Below are 22,631 nucleotides of genomic sequence, written 5' to 3'. Positions count from 1 at the left end.
CTTTGTATGTTAGTCTACTGAAAGATACTGAAGCGAAGACAAAGAAAGTATTGAGGCAGTTGTAAATAAATTCACATTCCTGTTATGTTTTTCCTCATGCCACAAGGTAATGCTGGCAGCAGCTGTGAATCATAGCACAAAGGGAAGGGGCTGTTTCTGACAACAGAAGCGTAATGCAGCTTGGGTGGGAATAGGTAAAGAAGGAATTGCCAGATGTTTCTATGGCATGCACCTATTCAGAGGTATTAGAAAGTGACAACCAAGATACAAAAAGCAAACAGGCATGTAGGAAAGGGAAGGTACACCATACCAATGGGCATGGGGCATCCAGGCCGTCCAGCCCAGGTAACCCCGGCTCACCCTTCTCGCCTTTAAAACCTCGGAGACCCTGTTTATGAAATCAACCACTATCGTTATTTCAGTTAATGCCAGTCACCTCCATGTCATGGGAGGAGAGGCCAAGTCCCCATCTGGGACTGTCGCAGGGCACTCTGCTGCATACCCGTAACACAGATGGCCCATGTTTGCAGTTTTAGTTGTGTTTGTTGAACCAATAGTAGTGTGTTCCTTACTGTTTTTTCTGTAATCTGCAAGTCAGGAGATACTTCTCTGAGTTAAATCTGAGAGGATGGGAATGGTGTTTCGCCTATCCTGAAATCATCCATTCTCCCTATCCTCCCTAGAAAACCCAGCAGCTGGATTTCTAGATGTATGATTCACAAGTACTCCTATGATTTTTGGCAGTGTTTGCTGCTGCAGCATATGAGTTTAGATGAAAATGTATACATATTCTTATATTTATTAATTTGTCTAGATTTATAGACAATATATTTTGACAGAAACATATCCCATTAAAAATAACTGATATTTATTTTCCCTCTGGGTAATGCAGCTCAAGTGCCCTGTATCACTCCCAGGCGACCACATCAGCTGGCCATTATTCCAAGGCAAGAAAAACAGCATTCAGGTTTTGCCATTACATAGACACGATGACATTAAACATCTCCAGAGAAGAGCCAGCACAGGAGACACAGGGCTCTATCCACAAAGGAGAAAGACCTGGTCTCCCAGCACACACATGGGACACCCCCGTGTATCCCAAACCTTTGTGTGCTCTGGAAGAGGAAGGAATATAACTATGGTCACTCAACAGACTGATTGCCCAGAGGATCAGTGGTTTCCCACTGAAGAAAGCAGCTTTGCCACAGATTGCAGTGGGAACCAGGCTGGGCTTTATCTGAGTGTTGTACTTTTGCAAGACCATTATTTATGTTATGATTTCCTTCTTTCTTCCCCATCAACGAATCTTAAAACAATACATTTGATGAAACAGAACATACCAACGGACAGGGTGCATCTAATCCAGGCGCTCCTTGGTCTCCCTTATCCCCTTTAGACCCTCTAGAGCCTTTCTTGCCCCTCTCCCCCTGTAAATAATAGTTTGGTCCAAGAAAAAAAGAATACACAAAAGCTTTAGGATCATCCATTTCAAACAAATGTCAGTGATAGTTTAAAAAAAGATAAACATGTAGGAAACATTTTAAAGGAAGAGAAATCTCCCTTCGAGATGTTAAGTGAAAAACAATGTATGGAGCTACTAATTGTTACTTAGCTGCATAAACACATTGGTCATTGCTAAAAGCCCACACTGATAGACCGTAAGGGCTCTGCATCAAAGGGATTACAAGTGTGTCTGAACCTTAAGGACAGGCCTATAGTGAGCCAGAGGAGCACAACTCCTCCATCAATACCGTCATTATGAGACTGCTTCTCTGGGCTGCCTTTATGTTCAGCACAGTATACATTCAGAGAGAGACGTACCTTCTGAGAACTGGCTGACCCTAGGCACACAGCCTGGGAAAAGACTCCTGGCCACCAGTGTGCCACCTCGTCTCAGTCTCATTGGGTTCCTCCAATGCCACAGGGGCAATGCCTAGTGCCTCAGACAATGCCTGAAGCAGACCCCAAGCAGGCTCTCCTGCTGCAGTAAGAAGGCTCTGCTGGCACAGCTGCCCTGTGTTGACTGTACTTTTCTTACTGCTCTGAATTCTCATCCGTAATGTAAACGAGTGTTTAGAAGCTTTCCCTTAAACTGTTTAATTAAACTCTTTGCCACCAGTGGTTGCTGGCTCTTCCTTAAAAGCTGGCGTGGTTTGTTTTTTGTTTTGGGGGGTGGGTTCTCGTGGGGAAGGAAGGTTGGGAGTTTTAATTTTTTTTTTTAGGATTTAAAATTAGTTCTGTATCCCAGAGCAGCAAAGCTTTAACTTGAATAGGTGTGCTTGCCCGAGTCTTACAGTGGTTTGTGCACTGGGGTGCATCAGCATTGCTAAATAAAAGAGCCAGAGAATGCAGGAAGGAAGTACTCAGCCCTCACAGTCTGCATCTGCACAGCCTGGTTGTCCTTTGGGATGCTCTGAGTTGTTGCTCCCAAAAAAAACCTTCTGGCCAAAGGAATGGTCCTCAGCAGTACAACCATAGGGGAGCGACTGGTCCCTGGCCCTCTTGTTTGGCAGCACTGACATACCCCGAGGAAGGTGCTATTCTTACAATGGTTTGATATCACAATTTCTCTGCAGGCTCCAGGTTGAGTTACACCAGAGCTAGGACAGGGAGGAAACAATTAAAGAATCACAGCCAAAGAGGAGACTTGCTCTCTTGTGGAGGGGCAGCATTAAGGCAATGAAAGCCAGCCATAAAAGGTGCTGAGAGAATGCCCAGTTGCCCTGTTGCCCCTCTTCACCAAGGGAGGAGACTTCCCACCTGCAGCAGGTCAGCCAAGGCAGGGTGTTGCGTGGGTATTTGTCAGTAATATCTATAACAAATCTTTACATATAACGGAAGAAATTCTTAAAGCTGCTGAGCATAAAATGGGAAGGAGCTGCAGCACAGGGAACTGAATTTAGGATCTTTGTGGGGAGGGTTAAAAGAATTAAGGGATAAAATCAGACAGCACAGGTTGCTGTTTCTTCTTCAAAAAACTAAAAGTGTTAAACCCAAAGCTGGCAAGAGAAATGGATGGGAGAGGAGAGGCAATGAGGAGAAGGCACCCAGAACCAAGCACTGGAACACAGAGGATAATCCAGGAAAATGTGGCATGGGTTGCTCTGCAGGACGGAGGAAGGAACCAGGAAGAATGGCGGAAGAGGAGGAAGGGATAAAGGGGACAAAGGTGGACCTGTAGGAGCGAGGAAGACGCACATACACACAAGAAAAAACACAGGCATTAAAATAACAGTGAAGATATCAGCTTGGTAGCACGAGTTCAGGGTTTACACTTTTTCAGCTGGGTTACTTGAAAGGTTATCTGCTCCCATTTCTACCTAGTGCCACGGTGCTGTCTCTGCCTTTTCTCAGATACAGCTATGGTCATCTCTCACTCTGAACAAAGGGCAGCAGGAGCATTTCTGGGACTTAGCACTGCTCTGCCTAAAATAACAGAGGATTTTGGCAAACTGTTTGGGAGCTTAACAAAGTGGATCCTCATTTTTAATGTCCTCAACACTGAAAATCTTTAGATTAAAGTGCTACGCATACTGCTGCTGTCAAAAAGAAAGAGAGGCATTTCAGATGAACACATCTCCCACTTCCAAAGAGGCCAGTGTTGCACCCCACCCCCCTATGGAACAGGTCAGCAGTGGCTGAATTGCCACCATAGTTTTACCTGTATTTGGGAGAGACTGCCCCATGCTCTTGAGGAGGTTCTGATGCAAAAGCCATGTGTCCCACTGTAGGGGAGACCTGGAGCTCAGCTGGGGATACCGGACTGCAGAGCCAGTCCTAGGGAACTGGCACTGTGTCCAGTTCTGCTAAATGGTACTTGTCAGATGTCTCTAATGACTTCAAAGGGATAGTGGTATGCTGACAGAACAGCTGTATAAAGGGGACTCAGCAAAACTGTTGTTTAACTCCTGTGACTAGCAGTGGCCTGTTCACGACTTTTGAAGAGGGGCAGGAGAGAGGGGAAGCTCCTGTACAAAAAAGTGCTATGTTCTAGGCTCCACGGGCAAAGATAGTGCAAATGCCCATTTACAGTCTCAAGTTTCTCACATTTTTTTGTTTCGAAATATTTGTTGCAGTGAGGCAAAATGTATGTGTGCTTCAAGGGGCCAGCAGAGTTTCCCACTCATGCTTTCCAAATCATCCTCTAGAAGGAGATGCAGTTTCTCCAATTTTTATTTGAGGGCTCAAAGAAATCCTATCTACAGCTAATAAATAAGATACCCAGTTGAAAAACCAACTGAAAAAGTCTAGGAGTTCTGTTAAAGTTACTTTTTGTTTAGAAGCCACATGAACAAAACAAAGTACATCTTAGTGAAGAGGAAGTTAAGGAGCAAAGCCAGAAATGCAATGATTAAAATAGGGGAGAACTTTTAAGCTCCCATGAAACTTGGATCTTTCTCCCCTAGTTTAAGATGCCAATTGGCTACTGCTTTCCAAAACTGCCCATTCTGTGCAGAGTCAGGTCATAAATACATTGCAGATAAAGGACAGAGAACACCCACTGTGTATCAAAAGCAAATTCATATAATGAAATGACACGGGCACATGCACTGTGAAACTTTACGTTTTCAGATAAACTTAGGTGATACCAGATTCTTATGAAGAGAAGGTGCATATGTATGTGAGACTATATGCATAAAGACATATACATGGGTGCTACATTGAACTGCTTGACATATTTATACAATTGTAATCTTACAAAGACTCAAATCCAGAAGTCATTTATATTTCCAAATATAAATTATATTCAACTATAGCTTTAAATGGTTTTTATCAAAAAGATTCTGAGCCTTAACAGCCAAAAAGTTCCTTGGGAAAACCTGATGAAAAAGCTAGGAGTTTCTCAATAAGCCCTTTTTAGAAGTGTGTATTTTTCTACAACACAGGTTGTATGACAGAAAAGCAGCCATTCACACTGTCGGTTTTGACCCAACTCTTCACCATCACATTCAGGACAATGCCTGAGGAGACTTTATGTCTGATTCTTTAATGTAGGCAAATTTAATTCATCTTTTCCAAATTTCCATCTTCCAAATTCTCTGGAGGATTATTTGCTAGAGAGCAACCTTCTTTTTCATGCTTCAGGGGGAATTTAACACAGTAAGATTTGATGGCTTCGCCTCAATTAATTCTCATGGGAATCCCTACACACATCACTAAATAGATAAGCAGCATTTCCTAAAGTAAGCCATGTTGCCCTAGCTCTACTACACATGAAGTCCCATGCTTCAGTGAGAACAGAGCTGTGACAACAATGAGCATGTTAGAAAACCCCTACCCCATAGCTTTCAGAGAGATGTACTGCAATGTCCCAGGAGATTATATGAGCTACAGGTATCGCCTTCTAAAAACAAGTTTGTAAAGTTACTTATATGAAGGTTTAGCAGACAGAATTGCATGCTGGCTACCTGAGGCTGCTCAGGTGTTAACGAGTCTGTTATTGTGTGAAGATGTTAGTAACTACATACAAGAAATTTGCTTGGTATCTTACCCGGATTCCTTTGTCCCCAGGTAGGCCTTGTAAACCCTGAAATGAGTTAGCACAAAAAGAAATATTTTAAGACAAGCAGTCCCCTCAAAAAGAAGGATGTGTGACCGGGAGTTTATTTTTTCCATTTGTACTGATTGCTCTATGGTAAAAAAACCCCCACTTTTCCAGCAGACAACCTCCTCTTGTCCCCCATTAGACCATCCGGCTTGTAATACCACTACTATTACTACTGTATGGGTTCTTCAGATAAAACCCAACTAGTTTAGAGAATGCAGTTCTCTAAACTTTAAGTTTCTCATGAAAGTTTTCACACACAGCACTTTCAAAGCTGCATCAAGTGCTGTGTGTAAAAAGTTTCTCTTAAACTTTTTTCACTCCTTGAAAAAAGCAGCAAACTTCCTTTTTTGTGTTAAGCAACGAAGCAGCTCCAATTACACAAAACTAGAGCTCCTGCACTAGCCGCATTTTGCAAAAAGTAATCCCAGAGAGTGTAATTAATCTCATTGAAGGCAGCTTTTGTCACTGCGATGACAAGACAGAGCCCTCTGAGACAAGTAGAAGGCGGGCACCCAAGCTGCGCAAAGATAAACGGAGCAGATGTGTTCAAAAGCAGCATACATATCCTGGGAGTCCCATGCAGCTTCTTTTGGTAGTTCCAGAACCAAAGTGAATTGACAGTTTCTTCTGTTCAGCTTAATCTGCCTCATTGTGAATCATTGCTCTGAAGCTACAGGGCAATTTCTGTTGCTCCCATAGGGTACACAGGCTTGTAACTTTAGTTCTTTAACACCTAACCTAGCTGAAATGGCAAATTCTGTATTGTATCTGAAGCTATCAACCACAGCAAGGAAATGGACACTTTAGATAACAAATCCTGGTACTCCATTACTCACGGGAAGCCCTGCTGGCCCCATTGGTCCTACAACTCCAGGATCTCCTTTACTACCCTGAAATGAAGACAAAAGAGTAGAAATTGTTACATTCCTATTCAGTACAAACAGGCAGCATAGCAGTGGCTACAGCAGCACTATGGAAGACATGCATTTTAAAGCACCTAAACACCCCACAAGGATGAGATACTCAAAAATCGAGGAGGCCCAGCTGATGGTCTAATATGCACAAGGAATGAGCATTTCCAGCTCTAGAAAAACCTAGAGGTTCTCTATCCCAGAGACATGTGGTATCTTCAGAGAAATTACAGAGCATAGGTCAGTTCTGATGCAAACTCACCCTTTCTCCTTTTGGTCCTGCTGGTCCCGAAACCCCAATTGGTCCTGGAGTACCCTGTAGTTGTAGGAAGGAAAACACATCAGGACATTTTTATTTCAGGGCCTCATTAAAGCCAGGAGACATTGCTGCTCGTTTAGGAAAAAGCACAGCTGGGAAGGACAGTGGTAATAGAAGACATCTAGCACCACTACAGCTTTCAGTACTGGTGGTGATGGGTTTGAAGCAGTTGTAACAGGCAATTTGAAGAACATGGGAACTGCTATGTTAAGATCACACCAGCACCATTTTAAAGAGCTTTATTTTTAATTTTGAAGCTATCTTTTGACAATTGTTACAGCAGACATTTCTACCAGTTCTACAGGAGGGATTTTTTTCTCCCTAGTTTGTATCAGACAAGGTTGAAAGCTGTAGCACAATAAAGGACATTTAGATACATAATAAGCCCTTTTCTTTTTCTTTATCTCCTTACCTTCTTTCCCCCCTAGAGACAGTTGAGTTGAACAAAAATGAAAGAATTTAGTTACTTGGTGGCAGGCAGCCAGTCAGTCATGCAAGTTGAAAGATGCCATGCTGCAGAGTTGAATGCAGGTGCATTCTATGAGGGGTATCATTCAGTCCTAGTCCTCCTGTTCGCTTTTTGCCATTTATGTCCCTCCACCAGGCTCTCAATCGTGCTAATGGGAAAAGCTAGTCTTTTTGCTAACCATTTGACACAGGGGCCACCTCCCACAAGCATACCAACCTTACTTCCTAGTGCTGCTGAGAATTGCTTTGACTTTGGTAAATTAGCCCAGTCAAAGCTTGTCTTTAATATGGGTGATATAGCAGTTAGACAATAGTCCTGGCTAAGAAAAAGATTCAGGCACTTTCAACTCTTTATAGACCCCTTAAACTTGTTGTGGAATACTCCCCATTGGAGGGTCTCCTACAACTCTCCCAGACTACATTCTGCAGTCTAGATAAAGTATAGCTTTCAAATTTGCAGTGTGCAGTGCACCCACCTAGCTACATGGTATAGGTGTTTGCCTTCCTTACCCTACGTCACATACTTTTAAAATGGCGAGAACTTTGCTAAAAAGTCCTTCTACAGTTCCTTCACAGAGCCTTAGTAGAGGGATATTTTGGGGGCCAATTACCTGCCTTCTAGGAAGAACAAAGGAGGAAGCTTCAGGAACACGGAAGTCTTTTTCTTACAGCTTTAAAGAAAAAGGTCTTGCATGTTTTAATATAAGCTTGGAATCCTTAGTCACTAAAGTAACCCCTCCAGTGAGAGCAAGATGACTCATGGATCAGGAGAGCTTTTCAGAAAAGTTAAGATCTGCAGAACAGAAGTAGCTCATACAGCACACAACTTCAGTGTAGTGAAGGAAGAGAGAAAAAAATCAGACGCTCCTTAGGTTCATGCACATCATGGAAATCTTAATTGCCTGCACATATACATCATTTTAAGATCATTTAGTGCCAGGAAATACATCAAGATCTCACCTGCAAATAAATTTGCAATTTCCCATAACAAGTTGGTGTTTAAGCTGCCGTTCAGATTCAGAAGTTAGAGCAGCTGAATTGTTTCCAGCTACGCTGAGGAGGAGAAATTGCTTTTTCTTTTTAAAAAGTGAAATGGATTGTACATAGGTGATGCGTGACTTCCCAAGAGGGATTAAAAATATTTGGCCCTTTTTAACAGGTGTTATCCAAGAATATCAGAATGGTTTGCAGAACCAGGTTGGCATTACTTGTCTCAGAATGAGTTTGACAGGCTGAGAAGCTTAGGCACAAGGAGTTTATTTCCTTCACATCTCGCAGTCAGTTAGCAACAAGAAGTGGGAATCCTGCATCTTTCTGCTCCACTATTAGGTGTCACCACCCATCAAATGTCTGTACTAGATCAGAACACACTCCACCATGCACTCCTAGGTATGTGGGACTAAAGAAAGCATGGGCAGAGTTGCTGAAGTTGCATGGCATTCTGCTGCCAAGAGATGAAGGGCTAGTCCTGCTTGCAGAAGGTCTTTTGGATGCAAATTCTCCTCGTGGTGAGACGCTTACCAGGTTATGGAGAAATACCTGTAAGCATACCTGCAACCGTTGGCAATGCAGCCTTAAGTGCTGTGTGTGAAAACAACGCACAAAGCTTTTTGCTGACAGGACAAAACACAACAGTATTATTATGCCTCAGACAAAACTGAAGAGCTACTGTGTGAAAAGGTGGCAAGCAAGATTACTGTGGAGAAAGACAGAATGGAAACCCTGAAGAATAAAGAGGACAGGAGAACAGAGCATCATGGAACCATGCAGATGTTTCATTCATCTTGTTATTGAGATAAAGTGGAACAAGTAGGCTGTGATCCCAGAATCCATGCAGACTCATAGCATCAAAAAAGACAAGTATATGACATCACTTCTCAGTCTAAGCTTAGCCCCCGCCCCTCCCAAGCCTGCTTTGGAGAAAAGAAGGTTATTCCTGGTGTAAACGAGACTCTGGTGGAAGAGACGAGACAAATCACAATACTGGGGAGGAGGAACATAGGGTAATGGAGAAATGGAACTCACCGGTGGTCCAGGCCTGCCGTCTAAACCTGAAGCACCCTGAACAGATGGGGGAGGGTTAACAAAAACAAGGCAAGAGGAGAGGGGAGGAGGGTGAAGGGGAAATGAGAGGGGAGGGGAGAGGTGAGTGAAGCAGTGACTTGAGACAAACATATGCTTGCAATAAACAAAAATTAAGATCTCAAGGACAGGTGATGGTACTTACAAGCAAACCAACAAAAACATAACAACACCGAATACATATAATGTTGACCTGGAGCTTGCAACCTGTAACCTACTAACTTCAGATCCCCTTAAGAATGCATTTCTAAGAGGGCACTTCTGAGCCAGTCTTGCCCCCTCCACAGCTCAGGAAAAGTTACGTAAAAAGCCAAGGGACCCTGGTTTCTCATGGGGCTCACTGCTGTAGGAGAACCAGCTAGTACATTCCCTGACACACTGGTAAACTTGTCAGGATAACTGCTGGGGCATCTTCTGTTCAGCATGTCAAAAGGAGCTCCTTCCTGTATCCTGATACCACACAGGCTTGAGGGAAAAACTTTACACAGAAAGTCTCCATTTGCATTTCTCAGGGGAAAATGGGAAATGTATTTTTACTTCTCACTCTTTCACAGAGGCACAATCTTTGCATTCGAGCCTTCCAAAAGCACCCTTTTCTCCCCACTGGCTCTGCATGGAGCCACACTGAATACACTTGTGATAACCTCATCTGAGTGCCTAGAGTTAGATGAGATGCATCCAGGCCCTAGAAGGTAACTGCTGAATAGCACAACTAAAAGAGGAAAACATTTTACAAACAAAGACATGCACATTTCAGCCAATGTCAGGGAAAAGGGATCAGGGTGATTGAACCCAGGATGACAAAGTCGTACAGTACAACAGATGTGCTTTGTGGTGCTTATTTCCAGGCAGCACATTCAGCAGAGGGAGACCGTGTGCTCTGCCACCAGACTCTCCTGTCACCAGGAGAGAACCTGGGGGCTGGCAGAGCAACTGGGTGGGACTGAGTTACCACTAATTCATTGTCAGCTGTTGGCTCAGACAGTGGGTGAAGAGGGTTTTAGCAGATGTGAGCTAAGAGCTTCACAAAGTCTTCCAGTTTGTGTCTAAAGCTGCTGTTCCTTGCTAAGCTGATCAGCGCACCAACACTAGTCTCATGTGACTGAGTTCACATAGAGCAGGGAACACAGCTTCCTTCTACTCTGTCAGAGAAAGCATCAATTTCATTGCAGAAGTAACAGGAAAGTACTGGCTAGTGAAGAAGCTGGATGCATTCAGAGCCTCCAAGCTTCTGTACAAAGCTTAGCCCAGGTGACAAATGGCAGGGAAGGTGTTTTCCCTGTCTTTTTGACTTCTGTCTCTGGTTTTGCCCCATTGGCTTGAAGTGCAAAGAACCCACAGCAAATCTACTGCTTGTTTTTCCAATTCCTGCCAGAAGCAGGAAGAATTAATCACTGATTTATTTAACAGATTAAAAGATGAAGGGTCTGTGAAGAAATTGAGGCTTTAAGTTTAAAAAGCAAAGGCACAGTTATTTATAGCTCAACTTTTTCTTTGACTTTACATATCAAATCCCTGCGTGCGTCTCCTATTGAGGGATCTTTTTACAGCTGATATAAGTCTGGCTTATAAAGTGCTGCTTGCTTCCTGGATACTTACGGGTAATCCCAGTGGCCCTCTGTCTCCTTTTTCACCCTGGGCACCCTTCTCTCCTTTCATTCCATCAATCCCTGCTTCCCCCTAAAGGAAGGATGGAGCAGAAAATAAACCCACCATAACACCACTTATATAACAAACATCCCTCCCTTCAGGGAGTGCTGAAACAACAGACAGAATACAAGAGACAGCAGGGCAATGCTTTAGCCTGATTCTCTGCCCAATCTGAAGAAACCCAGTATCAGTCAAATGACCTCTGTGTGAGCACGTGTTTTAGGTCCATGGCAGTAGAAGGAGATTCAGGCCCAGTGGGTAAAGATGCTCAAAAGGGAACTGAGCTCACTTCTGTGTTGCTCTCTCTGCTACTGCAGGGAGTGTCAGATAAAAATAAGTAACCAGAAGTTATCTGATAGGGTGGGTTTACATTTTAAGATGTGGGTTCATTGGAAGTGAATGATAGAGGTCTATGAGCTTTGAAGAAAAATCATACTGAAATAATTTTTGGGAAGACTTTTGTAATGCAAAGGCATCAGTTTCAACATTTGGGGAAAAATAATTTCATCATTCCTTTTCCAACTGTATTCGTAAAATTCTGTATTATAAATTATAAAGCAGGTTTTGTTTTATATATTACCGTATATATAATACATATAATACAGTATTAAACAAAATACTCCTATTTTCATAAATTCAAAATGCAACCCAAAGCTTTTTCCCCCCATTCCTGTTCATAAAACATTTTATAACATTATCTTGGTTGTATTTTGAAACAGCAGTGTTAGGAGAACCAAGTTCACACAGAAACAGTAAGCCTGCTTGCTGTACTCTTCTACAACTCTAAGACATCACATTGCTGGCTCACTCTAACAGGACTCCAGTTTCCATAGAGCCATGCATCACTGCCCTGCAGCACTGTTTGGCTTGAGCACATACCTGGAAGAGTTACTTGTTTCTGACATATCTGCAAAGGGTATAAAATGCTCTTTCTCCCCACTACTGAAAAACTCACTACAAAAAGGCTTATTACAGGTCACAGAGATGGGACAAAAACTTCCACACACAGGACTCTCCTTGCACCTGTTAATTAAGCCTACACAGATCCTCTGTTCAAGGAGAAACTGGTGCAGTACTTCCTCTGCCTATAATCCAGCCCGTGCTGTGCCAGACTTTCACCTGTATTTGTTTGGCCCACAGCCCAAAGACAACTGCATCCTACGGAAGCTTCCCAGACACTCGATAGCAGTGGCTAGTGAGTTACAGATGAGCAAGATAGATAACTCTATCTGTAACCAACACTTGGAGAAAAGATGCATCAGGATAAATATACCACCCCCTTAGCACCCAGATGGCACTGGTAGCCAAATACTAAGTATAACCAGAGGAACTAAGACACTTTCTAGATTTTCCAGTCTTTTTCAAGAGTGTCATGGGAAAACTGCAGCTCTCCTTGAGCATTTCCACCCAAGTATTTTTTTATCTAGGTACCATTTTACAGCAGGCAAACCAATGGTGCAGGCTGAGCGTGAACATACCTAGATGGAGATGAAAAAGCTTCTCATCAGCGAGAACAGTGAAGTTCTTGAGTGGTTTAACAGCCGAATTTACAGGGTGTAGAACTTGGCTAATTTTAAGCTAGAGCTCAGTTACTTAGGATTATATGACAGGCTGTTCATCCCGCTGTACAGTCCTTCACTCTTCAGCAACAATTTCAACTATGTTCTCATGGGAAGATTTCCAAGGGCCAGTGACTTCCCACTTCTCTGGGTGAAAACTACAAATGACCAGTTTTCTGGGTCCTAAAGTGAGAGCTGCTAATCCAATTCCTTCAAGGAAATATCCAGAAAGACTGGTCCTCTTAACCAAGGTGGAAGAAAAGTAACGTTTGAAAGCTGGGAAGTGATTACTGAAGGGAATTCTTGCAGCTGGGACAATTCTAGTAAAGTTTCAGCATTTAATGTTTTGCAGCCTTACCTTCGGTCCTGGGAGACCTTGAAGACCCTGTATTTGAGATGAGAGACAAGATATGAGTAATGTTTAAGGATGTGCTTTAAAATCCAGGTATCACAGTTCAGTGTGCAGTATAGAGTTTTTGCTTTCTGTCACAGTGAGGGCACAAATGCTTAGCCTGAAGGCCTCTTGATTTGTGTAAAGGGCACTTCATGTACTGTTCTCCTCTGGTAATGAGGAAGCTCTCGCCAAGAACAACTTGATATTGGGCCAGGCTTGCTATTAAAACCATTTCTGTAGTTGATCCCTTTAATCCCATCCATCCCATCTCGCTACTGTCTTCCCTTTCATCTCAGATTAACATAACCTTTTCTCTTAACCTACCCAGCCCATCATAGCTCTGACCTACCCCGGGGGGTGGTTTTGGAAGTGATACTAAGCACATTCCTGTTTCAAGGCTGCAGTGTTTCTGGCTGTTTTCTCCACTCAGAATCCTCCCCAGATAGTTTCTGCTTTATCCTCATTCCCCCAGTGCCTTGCACCTCAGGTGAATCACTCAGAACTTACTGGAGGTCCTGGTGGGCCTTGGGGTCCAGGGGGTCCAGATATCTAGAAAGCAATGCAAGAGAAGTCACTGTCATAATCTGCTGCCCTCAGAGGTGAAGGGGAACTGCTCAAAGGGGTAGCGGGGCACAGGGTAGCCTGTGTAGCAGAACTCTACCAGGCTTGAAAACCTGGACTCTCCCTAAGTACTGCATTAGGAAGTGGCAGCAGCCCAGGACAGAATGGCTGAGAAGCAGCAGCAGGACTCTGGGGAGTGTTAGGCAGCAGCTGCAGATATTTAGGAGGAGGGAAAGCAGTGATTTTTTTTCAGATAAAGGTCCACTTCCACTACTCTACCAGCATTCCTGCAAGGAAGCAGAGGGTCAACAGCTAGCAGCTGTTTCAAAACGTAGGAAAGAAGGTGGCTGGTTCTACACATGTGGAAGAGTGTATTGATATCCTGTGGGATTCCTTGCAGCAGGATGCTTCAAAAGCTAGGGGTGAGCTTTGAGGGGAGGACGGACAAATTCAAGAACCCAAAATACATATATATGTAGATACACGTAAGTGTTGTTCAGGAAATCCCTTAACTGCAAATGCTGAGGAAAGTATTTGCTATGCTTTCCATGATCCTCTGTTCTTCCCTAGGTATTCATTATTGATTGCTTGTCATGAGTAAGACTGTTCTTGTGTAAGGGAAAGGCATCAGGAGCTAGATGTAGCTGGCAAGTCAGACCCACAAGATGAAGCTTGCTGTCCTCAGTGAAGGGTGTGTCATAAGAGGGTGGGATGTGCTGGTTTTCAGTAGCTCTGCTGCCAAATCAGCCCTCCCCTACTGCTGAGATTGCAGAAGGAAAAATGAGAAAGATGACCTACCGATTCTCCTGGATTTCCTTTGTCTCCACGCTGCCCAGGCTCACCCTTCTCTCCCTGCACACAACAACAGATCCTGTCACCACCAGCTGCCCTCTAGAGTCTCACTCCATCGGAAGCCTTCTGTGAACCACCCATGTGCTAGCAAGCAGCAGTTCCTCAAAGGAGGAGTAGGAACATACCACACATTTCATAAACAGCCTCCCTGCAGCTCTCCTGCACCTCTGCTTCCAGAGCAGACACCCTACAAAAAGGGAGGGCTCTAGGAATGGTACCTTCTGGCTGTGCAAGGAGAGTGCTACAGGACTTTGCTTGCCTTTCAGCGACAGTGGCCCAATGCTTCTCTGCTGGACTACCACCTCTAAGGAAGGGATGGCATGGCAAGCAGGTCAGCAATAGTGTCATGCTGCCAGCAAACTGGGTGTCTCAGCTGACTTAACCACAGAGGCTCTAGCAGCTGTCAGAGCCAGCACCTCCAAACAGCAATGGGAGCAGGAGCCCAGCTGGTCCCCTGCCTGCTACTGGAGACTCTGCAGACATTCAATGACACCTAAGCACCTAACCAAAGGGTAGTAGTCTGAGGCTCCTGAGATACTCAGCACTTTGGGAAATGAACCCTTCTGTGTTGCTCTCTGCTGTTTTCTGCTTGTCAAGCAGGAAAGAGTAGCCTGTCTTTTTCACTCTTACTGTTAATCCTGGAAGTCCAATGGGACCTGGCAATCCTGATGGTCCTGGCATCCCTTGATAACCCCGCTCGCCTTTCTCTCCAGTGGAGCCAGCAAGACCCTACAGATCAAGAAAGATATGTGGATTTTTTGCAAGACTAAGTCAGGCAGACGTAAGAGACATCACTGCAAGAGCTGAGACTGGCTCTGGTCATCCCAAGAACATGCCGAAAACCCCAGGGAAGTGCAGGACTTCACTAGTATTGAAATTGGATGTTCAAATGATTGAACACCCTCCTGTCATTGTGGAAGTGCCAGTTCCCACAGTGGGGATGAAGTACTGCTTTCCTGCCTCCATGTTCTGCTCAGTTACGCAGTTTGCTGGAGTCCGTGCTTGAAGTGACTCTCCAGTAGCCAGCTGTTGTGACAGCAAGAGTGTTACCTTAGTTATCTTTAAGAGAGGCAGAAACTCATTGCATAAAATGCTCATGACTAGTGCTGAAGACACAGAAATTGTGACAGACTGAAGCTGGGAGACTGGGCACTCTGCCCCAGTTAGTGGCAGGGAGGTAAGGGGTTAATCCACGCAGTTGCCTTTCTAGGAGGGTGTGTGTACTGGCACCTCAGCTGTCTTGCAGACAGTCAGGCCTGCTTGCTTATAGTGGTATTTCAGTTTACGTAATATACCAGGTAGCAAGCTGGGGAAGTGACAACAGTGCCCAAATAGCACGGTAGGCAGCTGGGGACAGCCACTCCAGCAAGATGCACAACACATCTGCCAGGGAGCTATGACCTCACTTCTGTATTGGCACACTTCATACAGTAACAATAAGGTGCCTCTAGCACCCACCTCAGAGGGGCTCTGAGGTATCTGAGAAGTTCCAGGGCCTGCCCCATAACCTTGGATAGCCAGCAATACTTCAAGAAGCTTCAATTTACTTACTGGTGAGCCAGCTTGTCCTGGCTCTCCTTTATCGCCCTTTTCTCCTGTGACCCCAGTATGGCCTGGCTCTCCCTTTATTCCAGGGGGTCCATCCTTTCCTGGCAGTCCATGAGGGCCAGGGGGGCCCATTTCTCCAGGCTTGCCGCGTGGTCCCTAAAAGAAATCCCCACAACACAAAGTGAAACATTTACAGATAAAAGGTACTCTTGCTAAGTGATTCCTCTTTCGCTGCTCATCCTCTCACTCACAGTAATGTCCTTTGAGGAGCCATGGGCAGAACAAAGTAGACTTGCCGTGCTATCGCAGCCACTCCTTATAAGTTAGGACTTTGATAAATTAATGCTCATTTTTGTCAATCAAAATAATTTGTCCCCCTGCCTGTGGGAAAAGCAACTGTGCAGTGTCAGTGACAGAGATAGAACATACTAACTCCAGATGAGACCACTGAAGAAGAGCAGTCCACAGAGGCACCACGCCTTACCTTTTCTCCGTCATGGCCTGGAGGACCTGGCAAGCCAATTTCACCCTGAAACACAGAATAGTTACTTTTGCAGCTTGAAAGCAGCTATTCTGACTCCTTCTGCACAGCACTATGATGATGAAGGGTGGCCATTACAGAAATGGTCTGCAGGAACTCTGGTAACTAATACTCACAGGGAAAAAAAAAACCCAACACAGAAACCCCTGTTGAAACAATACATTGTGTGACTGCCTACGAATTCCACCAGCCTTGTTTTTCTTGACAGTTCACAGCACCAGTGCTATAACATAGTCCCCAGCCAACACAATCCCTGCACAGAGATCAGTTCCCATAGTTTCTTCCTAAATGGAAGGACACGTAGAAATGATCCTTCATCTTCCACATCTTTCACATCATTACTATTATAGGAAAAAGAGATCTTCATGATACTGTGCATGAGGAGGAGTGGAGAGGCCAGCAGGACGGTCTGATAGTGCTGGACAGGGAAAGCAGGAATACTGGGGAGGGCTGGGATGGGAGATTATGCCTGGACCGGTCCTGTGTTTCCCTTAGCTCTAAGAGTGCTGAACTGAGCAAATACCTTCTGTCCTGGAGGCCCTGGAGGCCCAGCCACACCTGGAAGTCCTGGGGGTCCCTAGATAAAGAAAAACTCATTTTCAGATTATCAACAGGGCTTTCATTTTCGTGTTTTGAAACCAAACAGCTCTTCTGAGTTTAAGGGGAAATTTCAGGGGAATTTTCCAAGGGACTCCTAAAATTGTATTTGCTTGGAAAGCCAAACAATGGAGAGTCCTGAGTGAGCAGCAGGCCAGTCCAAAGTGAGTTGTTGATATGTATGTATTTCTTTACATGTCCATTGAAAAAAAATGAAAATGACCACAACTCTCTGCTCCTGAAACCAAGATGAACTGAACAAGGTTTTTCCCTTCCTATCTGTAAAGGTATATTTTTAGAAAAAAGGTCATAGGAAACACTACTACATCGATGTCAAGCACAGATTAAGCAGAGCTAGATGGCCTAGTATTTTGAGCAGATCTCCTGATCAGTCTTGGGAGTTACCACTTTTAGGAGACCTAGGGAACAGTCTGGTCTAGAAAGTGATGCTACTTACACCTGTGTTACCTTGTCATACTGCCCTTTAGAAATACATCTTTTTTTCCTAACCACCTTTCTTGTCCTGAGAAGCAAAACACAGGGACACTTTTTATCTTATTTTGGCTCAAATAACTACTTTGTCTCTCTTTGTCTTCAAAAGGCTTGTAGTCACTTCTATTTTAAATTATCCCTTTTGTGCAGGACTGTTATGTCAAATTATTCCTATCAACCCTGAAGACATGTCCTCCCATCCCATCACAGAAAGTGTCCACTACAGATTGCTCATATAAGCTTTCTTTCAAGGTACCCAAAGCTTCTTTTTAATCTGTTTAAGTCAGCCCCACTTTGCTTTTCCCTGCTCCTTCTGGTCACTCCCAGTTCTGAGCAGCATGTATTACCTCTTAAAGCAGACAAATTAAGTGCCTGATAAGAACTCAAGTGCCAAGACCAGAAGGCAAGATGAGCTCTTCCTTCAGCTGTCACCTGTCCCAACTTCAGCTCCCAAAAGCAAGAGCCAAATGTTTTACCTGCACCTAAATTGTCTGGCCATCTGCTTAGGATGGACATATGGCTACTTGTTTAAAACCACGCAGCAAAGCTCAGAACTCACCATCAAGGCCAAAGTTCGTATTTCCTAAGGGAAGAAAAAGAAAATCAGAATGGAAAACAGCCATTGGAAAGCTAAGCTTTTTCACAGATGCCATTTGTTCTCCACTAATGTAACACTGTCCCAAATGAGCAAGGAGCCTACAGAATGAACAAAAGCAAAACCAGAAGCTCTGAGTCCCATGGAGCTGTTATACTACAAGTTCACCTTTTTCCCAGTGGAAGTCAGGCTAATCCAGAGCTGGGCACAGGCTTGCTAACCACACATCATCAGTGCACATTTCTGAGGAAGCTTTGCAGTCCTTTCATTCACCATCTACCTGATGTCATGGGCCCGCTCTTGAGAGGGTTCACATAACCTCTACATCCACCAGTGTTAATGCATCAGCAAAGTAAGGTGAACAAGTATTTACCGGAACACTATTTGCAGTGAGCTGTGGGATAAAGAGGACTATGGAACAGCCAAGTACTTCCCTTTGCTGCCACTGCCAAGGAAGCAAATCCACATTGTTCCTAGTTGTCTGCATCCCCTAGGAAACAGTAAAGTAGCCAGCAGACACCTAATGGCACAGAAGGGCAGTTGCTCACCTGGAGAGCTTCACTGATGTTACCATCATAGTCCATCATTTCATCCTTCCCAGGCTCTCCTTTGGGGCCCTGCAAAATTTAGCTCTTTAGTCAAGACCTGGTGATTGCCCTTCCCATGGGCTACTCAAAGCTGGTTCACTCTGAAGAAGGGGTTCTTACAAAGGCCTGTTTCATGAGCCTCCAGTTTTTAATTCATTAAACAAAGCTCTTAAAAATCACATTTTATAGAGGAAACACTACGGAAGTGTAGCTAGATAAGCCTAGACCATCACTATGCCATGATCATCAAACCTGGTAGAGGCCAGAATCCAGGAACTGGATTGTCAGATGTGAGCATGCACCAAACACCTTCCTGCTGCCCTTTCCTGATATGCCAAGGGCCTGAGTTCATACTGGGGTGTCCAAATCCATATCCTCCTACAAATCAGTGGAGCAGTCACCTTGAAGTGGCTCAGAAGACTTTTATCCGCTAAGGTGGGGGTGTCTTCTGATGAGGGCATGGAGTGGAGAAATGTCCTGTCTCAAACTTAGACAATGCCCAGCTATAAGAACATTTAGTGACAGTGGGACCACCTGTCAAGAAGGCAGAAGCCCAGTCTAGACTGTCAGTGTGGCCTCACTATCCTTAGACCCCTTTGAAGGGCCAAAACTCTTGAAGAGTGCTCTTGCAGGGACACCTACCCTTGGGCCCATGGGTCCCTGGTCTCCCGGTGAACCAGGCTCCCCCTGTAACAAGAAAAACATGCTGTTATCAAAGCCTATCCCTTCACTTGCTTGAACTCCAGGAATCATTGTTCTCTGCCAGTCCTTTTCAGCTAAGTTTTGTACACATAGGAACAAATTTGCAGATCCAGAGCCTGGAGCTGGTTTGTGTGGAAGCACTCTGTACCTTTTGCCCCTGTGACCCTGCAGCACCAGGCCGGCCAATGTCACCAGCTTCTCCCTGAGGGAAAGAGAAAAGGAAAGGAATGGAATTGTATTGTGTAGAAGGGGTGTGATTCCACTGCTGGCTTTGCATTTCCAGGAGGAAGAACTGCTTCAGCTAAGTCTCCCTGCCATGTGTCCCTTTCTCCTCGGTAATCCAAATCTCCTGCCATGACTTCACACTAGGTGCCCTTCTCTTCTACCCAGTACAGAAGGAGTATCCAGCGTAAAGGAAAGCACCCAATTCAGAACCAAATAAGTGGACAGGAGGGTTGTTCCAAGTACATCTGAGACTGGAAGTTCTTGGCGTCCTTCACCAAGGAGCAGGATTTAACTGTTGCTGCTCCTTAAGGATGTAGAAGAGGAAGGGGAGAGGAGACTTGGAGGGCCTCTGTCCTGCCTCCCTGTGTCCATCCTGCCTCAGGTGACACAGAGACTAGAGGCTGTCATTAACTCTGAGCAACTGGTTTCTCACAGAGCCTAGAGGGGAGTTATTTGAGTACAAGGAGGGTATTTTCCGCACAGAAATACAGTTCACAAATTCTCTCACCTTCAGCATTTAAAACAACAGAACCAAAACACTCTGCAGAACCTGATATCCCTTCAGAATGTAATCAGAGGTAATCACAGATGAATGCAACCTTCGTCCTTTCCTATACACCTTGTGTTCAGCACAGTCCCTCACAACACGCAACTCACTGGAAGAAAAAAACCACTCACCTTTGGTCCAGGAGGCCCAGGCAGACCTGGAGGGCCAGGTTCTCCTTTACCTCCCACCAAAGCATTTTCAGCATTTCCTTTCTCTCCCTGTTTGCAAGGAAGACCAAGCCATGTGTCAGTTCAGTCTCTCCATCTCCATAATTTTACTTGCCAAACTGTTGGCTTAGACAGACAGGGTCCAAGACAAGGTCCATCAGACCAGAAACATCACTTGCCCCAGAGCCACCAGCTGTCCAGGAACCAGGGCAATACTGTTCTGCCTGGGGCCTCCACCTAAGAGCCCTGCCAGCAGTCACAGCTATCGTCATCCGTTTGGCTGCAGTGCTGTTTAGTGGCCCTTATTCCCCGGGGCCACATAAAGCTGCCTATGGATAGACCTCATCCCCCAACCTCCAGTTTGAACACAACTTTTTTCTTTTACTGTTGAAATTGAGCTGATAAAACCACCTGATAATGTTTTTTTTGATATGTCTCCCCTCTGGAGTCCCTCCACCCCCATCCCTCCTAAAATAGATAATCAGAGAAGATACAAACCTTCATGCCAGGGAGTCCTGGCAGCCCAGGGTCACCAGCTCGTCCCTTCTCACCCTGTTGGCAAAACAGACGCTGTTGGGTCTGACTGCAGACTCTCCATCCTGGAGGAGCAGCCAAAGGCTGAGCTGCTTCTGCTTTCAAACCCTCTTTCTCTTCCCCAGGGGATTTTATTTTAGGCATAGATAAGGCATCCTGCAGCAATACCTGCTTAGCATAGGGAATGTCTTCTCCTACCCTTTTGACTATCTCTGCACATCATTGCCATTTTTCTCCGAAGGAAAGTCAGTGGAAGAGGGGTCCAGGATCCCTCACCGTGCATCTTCTTATAACTCTGGTCTGCTAAACCCTTTTCCCTGTCAGTCCTTCAGTACAGGCTCTCCCCATTCCGTATACCCAGACATATTGTTGCCCAGGGTGAATTCTAGTGGGAGGGCAGGATTTTTTCCTTGCCCTGAGTTCAGCTCTTTTCACAGGAACTGTTCACTGCTTGAGTCCATCCCAGTTTTCACCCCTCCTTATACCACTGTGAATTACACTGCTTTGCTTTGGCTACGATCTCACAAACAACATTTCCACACCTCTTCGAAGGGGCGTTTCCTGCTCCTGTTCCCTAACTCTAAATCCCAGTCTCATCATACTCGGAAGAAAAAGCAGTGTGGTGTTTTAGTTAGCAGCCAAGCTCAGTGACACATACCAGTTGTGAAAAGCAGTTAAAACAGAAGTGGCAAAAATGGCAAAGACAGGAGATGACAGCGTAAAACAATGCCCGGAGAGCAAGGCCTGCAGGCTGAGCTGCATGGGGCACCATGGAGTATGGAGGACGCCACTGGGCAGGAGCAATAGAGGGCATCCAGCATTCACTTGATGAAGTGACTTTGCATAGTTTGCCATAACATCTGGGTTATCTTTTGAATATTTGAGCTAAATTGTGCTGAAGTTAAATTCTATTCAGCCCATTACATCAAGCTGCTAAACCCATGGTTTTCAGCTAGTGTCCTGTTTGGGAGTCTGCATTTTGCCAGGACAGAGTGCTATCAGAGGTTTCTGCCACCATGAACAGCAAATGGATCATTGGAAACAGGTGTGCTCTTAACTGCAATCCTCAAACCTCCAAGACTTAAAATCTTATACAGATTACATAGAACAAGTCAAACCTCTTTCCCCCAGCAGGTGCCTAGCTCTCTACAACAGCAGCACAATGGATCAGCAGGTTAGCAAAGAGTTCCTCCTGTTGCCTGCAGAGGCTGGTGCTGCAGACCAGTCTCATTAGAACTCAAGGGCACACATCCGACATGCAGGGGACTTGCATCAATGATCCACGAACAGATATGCACTGGTGGCTCCATGGAAAATAATCAACTAGCAGCAATCTTATTTTTTCAGGCAATTCTAGAGTGCAGTGACCCATTTCTTTTAGGTAATTTGGCCTCCAGCCACCTGTAAGACCCCTACTCAGCTTTCCTCCGCTACCACAGCATGCACACTGCTGCCATAAATTAATGCTTTTCTCCTTGGAAAGAAGGAAAACTTTTGCAGGACCTTGTACCCAAAGAAAAGGGTTTGTCTTTGGTGTTTTTGTAAGGGTATGGTCTCTAATCCTGTCTCAGGCCTCTGTGAGTCCCTGATCCTGCCTTGCTCTCCTTTTGGTATCCTACTTTTCATTCAAGGACTAGTTTTCCATACACATGTCCATATTGGCTACTGAAAGCATCTTGTGCTGCCTGAACAATAGTGTAAAGAAGCAGATTTCTTTAAGAGGGAGGCCAGATTACTGAATCCCTCTTTAGG

At 44.8% G+C, this 22,631-nt stretch overlaps 1 protein-coding gene across 1 annotated transcript in view; it reads right to left on the bottom strand.

The window, feature by feature from the left end:
* LOC136010190 (collagen alpha-1(XIII) chain-like) overlaps nt 1-22,631 on the bottom strand; it is a 67,066-nt gene that overhangs the window by 9,077 nt on the left and 35,358 nt on the right. Inside the window, exons 23-41 of the mRNA XM_065671006.1 lie at nt 20,844-20,897; nt 20,310-20,396; nt 19,555-19,608; nt 19,347-19,391; nt 18,666-18,734; nt 18,082-18,105; nt 16,957-17,010; nt 16,377-16,421; nt 15,896-16,048; nt 14,975-15,073; nt 14,291-14,344; nt 13,439-13,480; nt 12,896-12,922; nt 10,928-11,008; nt 9,272-9,307; nt 6,722-6,775; nt 6,385-6,438; nt 5,492-5,527; nt 1,341-1,427 (exon numbers count right to left, since the gene is read on the bottom strand). Coding sequence (XP_065527078.1) covers nt 1,341-1,427; nt 5,492-5,527; nt 6,385-6,438; nt 6,722-6,775; nt 9,272-9,307; nt 10,928-11,008; nt 12,896-12,922; nt 13,439-13,480; nt 14,291-14,344; nt 14,975-15,073; nt 15,896-16,048; nt 16,377-16,421; nt 16,957-17,010; nt 18,082-18,105; nt 18,666-18,734; nt 19,347-19,391; nt 19,555-19,608; nt 20,310-20,396; nt 20,844-20,897 — 1,155 coding nt within the window. The remainder of the gene's footprint in view (nt 1-1,340; nt 1,428-5,491; nt 5,528-6,384; nt 6,439-6,721; nt 6,776-9,271; nt 9,308-10,927; nt 11,009-12,895; nt 12,923-13,438; nt 13,481-14,290; nt 14,345-14,974; nt 15,074-15,895; nt 16,049-16,376; nt 16,422-16,956; nt 17,011-18,081; nt 18,106-18,665; nt 18,735-19,346; nt 19,392-19,554; nt 19,609-20,309; nt 20,397-20,843; nt 20,898-22,631) is intronic.

This window comes from Lathamus discolor, chromosome 3, assembly GCF_037157495.1.
Source record: "Lathamus discolor isolate bLatDis1 chromosome 3, bLatDis1.hap1, whole genome shotgun sequence".
NCBI classification, from domain to species: Eukaryota; Metazoa; Chordata; class Aves; order Psittaciformes; family Psittacidae; genus Lathamus; species Lathamus discolor.
Note: the sequence above shows the minus strand (reverse complement) of the source record. Positions and strands in the feature narration are given on the sequence as shown.